The sequence below is a fragment of the Lolium rigidum genome, chromosome 7 (genome assembly GCF_022539505.1).
Source record: "Lolium rigidum isolate FL_2022 chromosome 7, APGP_CSIRO_Lrig_0.1, whole genome shotgun sequence".
Lineage (NCBI taxonomy): Eukaryota > Viridiplantae > Streptophyta > Magnoliopsida > Poales > Poaceae > Lolium > Lolium rigidum.
In genome coordinates this window covers 186,770,830-186,782,116 of record NC_061514.1, presented here as the reverse complement: position 1 = coordinate 186,782,116, position 11,287 = coordinate 186,770,830, and the positions used below count along the sequence as shown (strand labels likewise).

The window sequence follows — 11,287 nt, the reverse complement described above, 5'->3', positions numbered from 1 at the left end:
CTAGATACATATCTATAGTCCGTAGACTCTCTAACTTGGGAAAAAACCCAACCGTGTACGAGCTAAACTCTATCTCTTAATCCTAACCGACACGTATCCTACCATATTTACAGATACACGGGCAATCTTGCCCAAACTTCTTGTACAAGGCCGGTTCGGGAATATCTTCCATGTATGTCTTCTAAGCCCATTTAATCACGGCCCATCTTCAGACTTGGTCAAATTCTGGTGATAACATCTGCTGATTTTTCTAGGCCTGAAATGGACCCAACAACAGATTCTCCCGCCACCAGTGGAACAATCAGCATCGCATGCGCAATATTCCTCGGGATTGCCACACGAATCTCCCTCGGGCGAACGTCTATCCAGGACAGATGTTGCATGTGCAGGTGGAGGATGGAGATCGTCTCATCTCCCGTGTCTCCTGATGGTCTCCGCGGGACCGCCTCTCTGCTTGCATAAGCGATTGACATGGTTTCTCCTACCATGTGCGGATCTTCTGTGCTGACTTCTGCCTCCATAACGACAGTCACATGATCAAGTGTGGTTGAATCCATTGTGTTGTCTGGCTCACCTGATTCCTCTGGATCTTCTGCACCCAGTTCATATGTAGCCTCAATTGCACCTGTGAAGGATCGTCCTACATGACTTAGAGTGCTATATGTTAGCCCAAACTTATCACCGATGGGAGATTTCAATATGATCATATTCGTTTGGCAAATGTTTTGCTACCAGTGAGCTGTCTGGTATGCCTGAAGCTCTCACCTATCCGAAGTGGAAGGTAGCTATTGATGAAGAATATTCGGCCGTGATGACCCACCATATGTGGCACTTGGTTCTTCCTAGTGACGGGAATAATGTTATTGACCGCAAGTGAGTTTATAAAGTGAAGCGTTAGGCTGATGGTTCTATTATCGATATAAATCTCGTATGGTGGCTAGAAGGTTTAAGCAGTGCAATAGCATCGACAGGACACTTTCAGTCTTATGGTTAAGGAGGTGACTATTCGCATGGTCTTGTCACTTGCTGTTCCACGAGGATGGCACCTTCATCAGTTAGATGTGAAGAACATGTTTTTTGCATGGTGTTCTGAAAGTGAAGGTCTACAAGAAGCAACCTCCTGGATATGAGGAGAGTCCTCAGATGGGGCATGTTTGTAAGTTGGATAAAGCTTTGTATGGGTTAAAGCAGACACCTCAAGCTTGGTACTCCTGGGTTAGTTTGAAGCTTCAATCCCTTGGCTTTTCTGCATCTAAAGCTGATGCTTCTCTGATTTTCTACGACAATGGGGATGTGTCTATATTTATGCTCATCCATGTTGACAATATTATTGTTGCTAGTTCATCAGAGATGGTTTTTTATGCTCTCCTTCGTGATCTTGGGCCAGATTTTGCCTTGAAGGATTTGGGCGCTCTACATTATTCTTGGCATTGAGGTCAAGAAAGCACATGATGGCATAATTCTCTCACAAGAAAAATATTCAAATGACTTAGTTGGCCATGTGAATATGAAGACATGCAAGTCAGTTGATACTCCTCTATCAATGTTTGATAAGCTGTAATTGTTGTAGAGATCTTGGGTAGTGAGGATTCTACTCGTTATAGAAGCATTGTTGGAGCTCTGCAGTATATGACATTGAATAGACTAGATATTGCATTTTCTATGAACAAGGTTTGTCAGTTTCTACATGCATCCACTACAGTTCATTGGATCATTGGACCGCTGTGAAGCGGATTTTAAGATATATAGGAGACACATCTTCTCTTGGGCTGCGTTTGAGTAGTTCCTCCTCTACTTTGTTACTGCTTTTTCTGATGCTGATTTGGCAGGTTTTCTAGATGGTGGCTTTGGAGTACTTTTTGGATCAAATTTGATCTCATAGAGTGCATGAAAACATGCTATTGTTTCCAGGTCTAATTAATATAGTGGTTGAGTACAAGGTTGTAGCTAATGTCATAGCTGAAATTATATGTGTGCAAAGTTTGCTAGTTGAGCTGGGAGTGTTGCACGATCGAGCGGGATGTTTATGGTGCGATAATATTGGAGCTAGGTATCTCTCTGCTTTTTCGTGAGAGAGTGGCTGAGAAGATTTTAGACATAAGGTTTGTTCCTTCAGGAGATTAGGTAGTTGATAGTTTTACAAAGTCACTTTCCACAAGACAGCTATAAATGTTCTGTCGCAACCTTAACTTAGATAAAATTTGATTGAGGGGGTGTGTTAAACACCTTCTATACCCTGCTATATAGGTTTGTATAGTCTCTTGTATTTTACCATGTATACCCCTTGTATTGAGGTGGGCCTTGTACTTTTCCATGAGATATATAAAGAGGACCGTCGCCCTGTGTTAGGGTAACGCTCCCCATATGGTTTGATAAATACCACAACATCAGTTGTACGACTACACCTTCCTACGAGTTAAGATCATCGTTGAGAACATCCACAAGAAGAAACATCAACCACCTTCCTATTTTGTCAAGCAATTTGCTCAATGATTTGCTCCGGAACCTCGACATACTTGAATAAAACTGCCGAATCTGACGCTGTTTTTAGCAAAAGTCTTCTTTCAGTCTCTTTTCGTAGGAAATAAAATTATGGAAAAATAGCACCCATGTTTTTCACTAGAAGAAGGACAATGGGCTCTGGAACGTCACGAGAAGAGCCACGAGGCTCGAAAGAGCACATGTGGCGCAACCAAATGTGCATGCCGCGCCATCTAGGCCCTCTCGACCCTCGGACATTGTCTCACCTCCTCCTTTCGCGTACCTTCTTATATACCCCGAAAACATCCTCCTAGGAGGTAGGAGATTTTCGCGAAATAGAGCGCCGCCACCAGCATGATCTTCTTTTGGGGTCAGATTGATCCTACTCTTTATGCCGGAGAGGGGGATTGCGACGCCATCTTCACAACCATCATCATCAACACTATCTCCATCAACCATGTACTCACTCTCCATCACCATGAGTGAGTAGATCTCTGTAGGCGTGTGACGTGGATGAGGATTGGATGAGATTGATCATGTAATCATGCATATGTATTGAGATTTGAAGTGTTTATCTTGAGAATATTTTTATATGGTGTTGATACACCTTGGCTATGTTTAATGCTTGTTACTAGGGTCCGAGTGACATGATTTCAATATTGAAATTTTATTTCCCAATCATATATATGAGTTTGGTATATATCTGCAAAGGTATTACCTATTATGTTGAACCTACGAACCCTAAAGTGACAGTTAGGGAAAACAAAGGGAATATGTGGTAGTTTGAGGATATTGTGTGTTCATGGAGAGCTAATGCATTGTTCCAGGCTATTCGAAAGGGTGGACCTCAATTATCTATAGTTCCAAGTTGGCCCGGTGAAATGGGCAGGTAGGACAATAGATGTTGTGCAAATTCTCTTGATTAATACACATAACCATTTTAGAACACATACCTACACATAACGGAGTTAGAGATGAACACTATGTTATTTGTATTACATTATATGATAAATCTTATTCATTTAACATCCCTCTATCACCTCATGCCTACGCTTTTAGCGACTGAAGTTACAAGTTCACTACTTCCTGTGAAAATCGAAAATCTGTTACTATTGTTTACTGTTTGGTTTTACTGCTTTGATTCAACTGCTGCTATCACCACTTCCTATGTAAGAATATGGATACACAAGTGTGGTTGAGAGTGACGCCTCAATTTTTAAAGTCTTACTGGTATTATTATGTTCCCCTTGAGTCGAACTATAGATTTGGGTAATACTTCCCACAAAAAATTTCAGCGTTCTCCTACACTTCTGGGCATCACATGTGCAATACTACAACGGCACCATGGTCGCCAGGAGGGATGCCTCCAAGCAGCACACCATCGTCGACATGCATGCTTCTTCGATATCGCCGAAACAACATCACCAAGTTCTACATCAATGTAGTCTCAGTCGACATCTTAGTCAACACACTACTGCCGCCACATAACATCGTCCACATAATGGACATACAAGATAGAACCACGACACCCCCTGACAGTACAACTGCAAGTCACGATGACGGCACAACTGCATCCACGACACCGATGACGACATTGGTAGCATCGACGACTAAGATTGCATCGACAACTGGTGTTACAATTGTGATGATCGTGCAAACGTGGATACGATTCTGACAAAATCGTTGTGTGCCCGGTGCTTCCTCTAGTCGATTCAAAACTAGTGGTCTCGTTTATGAGTGCATCTTCTAATATCTGCAAGATGCCCCAGATGGTACCATGTACAACACTTTTCGGCAAGAGGAAGAGGGATATCATGTACAACACGATATTAGAAAGTACTGAATTAATGAGTACCAGTCTTTCTCACATAGATAACACTTTACCCTTCCAACTACTTAAATGTTTCTGAAGTCTCTCCTCTACTTGTTTCTATTCAGCTATTGTTAATCTTCGATGATGAATTGGGATTCCAAAATAATCAAGATCATCTAGTTTGACACAAGCCATCGTAAGAAAACGGGCAAAACAGGAAAAATAATCACCTAGTTACATCCCTGGAATCTCGTAGCAATGCGGTTGACGAGGAATCTGAAGAAAGCGTGGTGTCACCGGTGTTGATGGATGATGAGCGAGCTCCGCCGGAGCTGTCAATTGAGAATGCTCCGTACGGGCCGGACGACGCAGGATCCTGCACGGTCCTATACATGTTCAGCGGGAGCGCCGGCAGCCTGGTCTCTTCCGACTGCAGGACGTGCATTGCCTGCGCGACGGACGGCCGCTCGCTGCGCTCCGGGTGCGCGCACCAGAGCCCGACGACGAGCACGCGCTCCATCCACAGCTCGTCGGCCTCGTCGCCCCTCAGCCTCTCATCAGCCGCGTCCAGGATCGCGCTCCTTCCGTACAGGCTCCACACCCATCTCAGCAGCGTGAATGATCTCTCCGGGGTTTCGATCACCGGCCGCCGACCCGAGACGATCTCCAGGAGGACGACGCCGAAGCTGTACACGTCCGATTCGGTGCTTGGCCGGCGCGTGTTGACGAACTCCGGGTCGATGTACCCGGCGGTGCCGAGGACGGCCTTGGTGGTCTGCCATAATCCGGTGCCGTGGTCGACGAGCCGGGCCAGCCCGAAGTCCCCTAGCTTGGTGCCGAGCGACGAGTCGAGCATGATGTTGCTGGGCTTGATGTCGCCGTGCACGATGCACTGCTCCCACTCTCCGTGGAGGTAGCGCAGCGCGGATCCCAGGCCGAGGATGATCTTGTAGCGCTGCGGCCATGTCAGAAACCTGTCGCTGCTGTAGAGGTGCTTGTCGAGGCTGCTCTCGGTGACGAGCTCGTAGACGAGCAGGAGGCCCTTGCGGCTGTCGCACCAACCCAGCAGCTGGACGAGGTTGCGATGCTTCAGCCTGCTTATGATCCTCACCTCTGCCTCGAACTCCTTCCTCCCTTGCGCCGACGACTCCGCTGACAGCATCTTTACAGCCACCGGACGACCGCCGACGTCTGTGAGCAGGTGGCCCCTGTACACGCTCCCGAAGCCGCCTCGCCCGAGCTTCTCCTCCTCCGCGAAGCTGCTCGTTGCGGCGGCCAGCTGGCTGTACGTGTACCGTCTGGGTCCGCCGGCAGCCACACCTCTCTCCAGGTCAGCTCTGTCGTCAGACTCTTCTTCGGAGTCGCTATCGGTACTGCGACCCTCGTTTGCTCCGGTCGATCTTGTTTTCCTGTGTCGCCGCCATGCCACGGCTGCCGCACATACCAACAGGAGTAGCAGAGGAACCAGCACGGACAGGAGGATAACAAGTGTTTTTTTGTGACTGTTGTTGCTGGTTGTTGGAAGAGGAGATTCAGCAGGTGGAGGCGCTTCCTTGATGGATTCCAGCTGCAGAGTGGAGCTGAATGACCATGAGAGTATCTGGTGAAGCTCGGCAACCAAGCCGGTCGCCGCCAAGAAGCCGACGGCCACGTCCTCCGGCAAATGCCTGCTCAGATCAACGGTTGCGTTGACCTGGTACAAGGCATCGTCGATTAGGAGATCAACGGCCAACAACTTGGAGACATTGTCGTACTTGACGGTTGCGGTCATAACCGCGGAAGACGTGAGGTTCTTGCCCGGCCAGGTCGTCGTGTCCGTGGACGCCGTGGAGTTGACGGAGTTGACGTCGATGCCGACATGGTTCCCGTTGATATCAGCATTCTGCGGGTTGAGGAAAGTGTCGAACTCCACGGCGACGATCCGGATGTCGCCTGTCCCGTTGGTGAAGGCCGGGAGGAGGCCGAGGCTGCCGCCGTTGCTGTTGGGCGGGATCTCGGAGGGGAAGTGCCCGAGGAAGAAGGCCATCCCGTCGCCGGTATTCGGCAGGCTGTCCTTGTCGGGGGTGATCTGGAAGGAGAAGGTGGTGGTGAAGCTTGCCATCTCGCCGGTTGCGCTGTTCCACAGCGGCACTTTGCCCACGTACGACGCCCGGCCGGTGCTGTACTGGATGTTGGCATCACGGGTGTTTTTGGTCAGCTCGAGCCTTGACGGGCTGATGGACGCATCTTTGCTGAAATTGATCGACGCGCCGCGGTCTTGGACGCTGGAGTCGGAGAAGTTGAGGCTGAAGGAGAGCGACGAGGCCCCGCGCGGCGCGGAGTAGAAGCAGAGGAACACCAACACTATGGTGGTGGTGCGACGACGGCGAGAGCCCATCGATCGCTTGTGTTTGGGGAGCATGCATTCTAAAACAGAAGAGATATACGTACTACTACCTCATAGACATTTCACGCCTGAGGCCTGACCACAGAGAGTTGAATTTACTTTCCGGCACGCGGACTCGTAATTGAAAAGTTGAGAGACCAAGTCGTGGGATATGAGCTCCTCCGCCGGCCGCGGCCTGCCAGCCTGCTTAGTTGAAATAGTCTCCACAAAAAAGGAGAAAGTTACTGTGGCTGATGTAGCACAAGTAAGAAATTATAAGAGAGCTATGATTGTTGAAATTGTGTATTTATAAGTTAGGGCACCCAGCACTAACAGTGCTCCAAATGGCTACAGAGAACGAAGTCGCCAGTGTAAGGTGGACTCAGATACTCAGTGACGCTGGCTTCGCCTCCCATATGGAGAATACACATGTCACTGTGAAGATACCTTGTTAGATTTGGGTGGAATCGATGCCCTTTGTCTCGGGCTCGGGTTCGTGTTTATATAGGCCGACAACGGCAAGATAGGTACATGGTTGTTGTTCACGTGTGAGAGAAGCTAGGGAACGATCTGATCTTTATACAACAGATCAGATCGGTTACAAGGATACTTATCAAACTAAACTAACATATCTCCACACGTGACAAGGATGTTACAACAGAAATATATGTAGCGCTAACACCCCTCCTCAATCACAACCCTTTCTAAGGTTGAGATTGTGCTTGAACTCTTCAAGTTGCCGTGCTGGTAAGGCCTTTGTAAAACCATCTGCCACCTGATCCCCTGAGGGAATAAATCTGATCTCAAGCAATTTGTTTGCTACTCTTTCTCTTACAAAATGAAAGTCAATTTCAATGTGCTTTGTCCTTGCATGAAAAACAGGATTAGCAGAAAGATAGGTTGCTCCCATATTATCACACCATAAACAGGATACTCGTTTCCTTTGAACACCAAGTTCTCCAAGTAGAGACTCAATCCAAATTACTTCAGCTGTGGCATTAGCCAAAGCTTTGTACTCTGCTTCTGTGCTTGATCTAGAAACTGTGGCCTGTTTTCTGGCACTCCAAGAGATTAAGTTAGGACCAAAATAAACAGCAAAACCACCTGTAGATCTTCTGTCATCTACACAACCTGCCCAGTCAGCATCTGAGAAAGCACTCACTAATGTGGAAGAAGACTTTCTAAATGTCAAACCAAGGCTTGTAGTCCCTTTGATGTATCTCAATATTCTTTTCACAGCTGTCCAATGAACAGTGGTTGGTGCATGTAAATATTGGCATACCTTGTTGACTGAAAAAGCAATGTCTGGCCGGGTAAGAGTTAAGTACTGAAGTCCTCCAACTATGCTTCTGTACCTTGTGCCATCTTCCGGTCCAAGTGCATCACCTTCAAAGGCTGACAATTTTTCTGATGATGAAAGAGGCGTGGGTGCTATCTTAGCATCCTTCATTCCCACTCTAGCCAATAAATCAGATGCATACTTTTCTTGGGTTAGTACAACACCATCACTTAATTTTCTAACTTCAACGCCAAGAAAATAATGCAAGTCACCTAAATCCTTGAGTGCAAAAGCTGAACTCAAGTCCTTGAGAAGTGAAGTAATTGCTTTGTTTGAGGAGCTTGTGACAATAATGTCATCAACATATACTAGCACAAAGATGGTGATACCTGACTTATTGTAAATGAACAGTGACGTGTCAGCCTTAGATGCTAGGAAACCAAGCTCTTGTAACTTTGAACTTAGCTTGGCAAACCATGCTCTTGGAGCTTGCTTGAGACCATACAGAGATTTATCAAGTTTGCACACATGAAATGGTGCACGGGGATCTTCATAGCCTGGTGGCTGCCTCATATACACTTCCTCTTCCAGAACACCGTGAAGAAACGCGTTCTTTACATCCAATTGCCTGAGACTCCATCCTCTAGAAACTGAAATAGCTAGAACAAGTCTAATAGTAGCAGCTTTAACAACAGGACTAAAAGTATCCTCATAATCTAAGCCATATCGTTGTTTAAAACCTTTAGCTACTAATCTGGCCTTATATCTATCTATTGTTCCATCAGCATTTCTTTTGACCCTATATACCCATTTACAATCTATAAGATTGATGCCTTGCTTATGTGGTACTAGATGCCAAGTTTTGTTTTCTACAAGTGCATGATATTCATCATTCATAGCATTTTTCCAATTCTTATCAGCTAGTGCAATTTGTAACGTAGCAGGTTCTTCAGAAATGCAAGAGAGACCGTAGCGAACTGTACCGTCCGTATACCTCTTTGGCTTGCGTTTTCCAGTTTGTTGCCTGGTGCGATACACAGGCTCGGCTGCAGGAGCATCATTCGCAGAAGATCCTGGCCCTGGCTCCCCCTGCTGCTGCTGCGCCTGTGCAGAGGATCGTGGTGGAGAAGCGCGCCCCTCCTGGCGACATGATGGCCCAATGATTGGCCTCGTCACGGGCGGGAGAGCCACCGATTGGCCCGCTCGCGCGCGAAACGAGTGCCGGTTGGTCGACCGGATGCTGGCGTGGGTCGCGTGAGCCCAGGCGGTGGAGCTGGGGCGCGACGCGTGTAGACACGGACAGGAGGCGCCGTTTGGGTCACCGCAGGAGGCGTCGACGTGGACGACGTGGGTTCGCCCGCGTGAGATCGAGGCAGATCGCCTGTCTGACGCGCAGATCCTGACGCAGGAGCCGATCCCGGGGCGGAATCTTCGGAGATCGCAGAGGAATCATCATCGGGATCTGTCCCAGGGCTGTCGTTTTGCCCCATATCACTATTTTCACCGTTTGAGCTCGAATCTGAGCCATTTTGCTCCAAATTTGCTCCTGCATCTTGCTGGTGCACCTGCGGAGACACTATGGGAACAAAAGGTGAAACATCAGGTGTTAGATCAGTACATTGTTGCTCCCCAGGAAGTTGTTCCGATGAATTCTGAAGAGATTCTGGAAGTAGAAGAATGGCTTGGCGAAGGAGAGCTCCGGCGTTGGGATGAAGTTTGGAGAATGGGAAAACTGTTTCATCAAACACAACGTCTCGGGAGATATACACTCGGCCAGAGGCGACGTCTAAGCACTTCACACCTTTGTGCATATTACTATAACCAAGGAATACGCATTGCTTAGATCGAAAGGCTAATTTGCGTTGGTTATAGGGTCTAAGGTTTGGCCAGCAGGCACACCCAAAGACACGAAGAGATGCATAGTCGGGTTTTTGGTGGAGTAGACGTTCCATAGGTGTTTCATAGTTGATGACTTTGGAGGGGAGCATATTAATGAGATGAGTGGCGGTAGAAAAAGCCTCATCCCAAAATTTTAATGGCATGGATGCATTGGCAAGAAGAGCAAGCCCAACTTCTACAATGTGGCGATGTTTCCGTTCGCGGAGCCATTTTGTTGGTGGGCATGAGGGCATGAGAGATGATGAGAAATGCCGATGCTTTGAAAGAAGGGAGTTAGTTTTTCATATTCACCGCCCCCATCGGCTTGTATGGCAATGATCTTTTTACCAAATTGACGTTCAACAAGATTCGGAAATTCTTGAAAACCTGAAATACTTCAGATTTTTTTCTTGAGAAGAAATATCCATGAAAATTTACTAAAGTCATCTATAAAGCTTACATAGTATGAAAACCGACCTACGAGAGGATGGTGCAGTCCCCAAACATCCGAGAATACAAGTTCTAGAGGGGAGGTTGACACACTAGTGGACCTTGTGTAAGGTAGTTGATGACTTTTTGCTCTTTGACATGAATCACAAACCGACTCAATGCTAGAATTGCTAGAAAAAGGAAGATCATATTTCCTAAGAATCTTTTGAACGACTTTGAACGAAGGATGTCCTAAACGATCATGCCACCTAGTAGCTGAAGGCTTGGTGGCGCTAAGAGCTTGTTTATTCGTGCTTGATGATGATGATACCAACGGGTAGAGACCTCGGATGCATCGGCCTTTAAACAGAATTTTCTTCGTGACCTGATCCTTGACATAGAAGAACCACGGGTGAAATTCAACAAAGACACCGTTATCCAAAGTAAAGCGATGGACAGAAACAAGATTTTTTGAGGCACATGGAACATGAAGAACATTGTATAGATGGAATTTTTTGGATGGGGAATCAACGAATGCATGACCAACATGGCTGATGTTCATACCTGTTCCATTGGCCGCTTGTATCTTGTCGTGGCCGTTGTACTTCTCCTTCATGGTGAGCTTATCAAGCTCCCCAGTGATGTGGTCGGTGGCCGCTGGTGTCCGAGTACCCGGCTTGGTGTCGATACCGTAGGCGGCGTTGACACCCTTCTCCCGATCTTCTTCTTCATCATCAGAGTAGCGGTGCCAACACTTCCAGGCAGGATGGCCTGCCTTGCCGCAGATTTGGCAGACGATGAGTTCGCGGTCGTTGCCGCCGCCGCCTTGATGACGTCCGCCGCCGCCACCGCGGCGTCCACCATTGCCGCCTCCTTGCTGGCGGCCTCGACCACGGCCATAGCCACGGCCTCCTCCACCACGTCCACGGGGCGCTCCTTGGCCACCCCGGCGTGGTCCACCGCGTCCTCGCGCGGCAGCGTTGGCAGAGCCACCGTGAGTGGGGACACCGAGCATCTCCATGTGATTGTCGTAGGAGGTCAC

The 11,287-nt window shown here is 47.8% G+C and overlaps 1 protein-coding gene across 1 annotated transcript; it reads right to left on the bottom strand.

Annotated features, from left to right (window-relative positions):
- Positions 1–4,520: 4,520 nt before the first annotated feature.
- LOC124672376 (L-type lectin-domain containing receptor kinase IX.1-like) lies at positions 4,521–6,671 on the bottom strand. Its single transcript, XM_047208614.1, has one exon. The coding sequence runs from the start codon at positions 6,669–6,671 to the stop codon at positions 4,521–4,523; it is 2,151 nt and encodes a 716-aa protein (XP_047064570.1).
- Between the last annotated feature and the right edge of the window lie 4,616 nt (positions 6,672–11,287).

Excerpts from the sequence above, each read along its gene's own strand:
- LOC124672376 (XM_047208614.1), bottom strand. The coding sequence starts at position 6,671 with ATGGGCTCTCGCCGTCGTCGCACCACCACCATAGTGTTGGTGTTCCTC.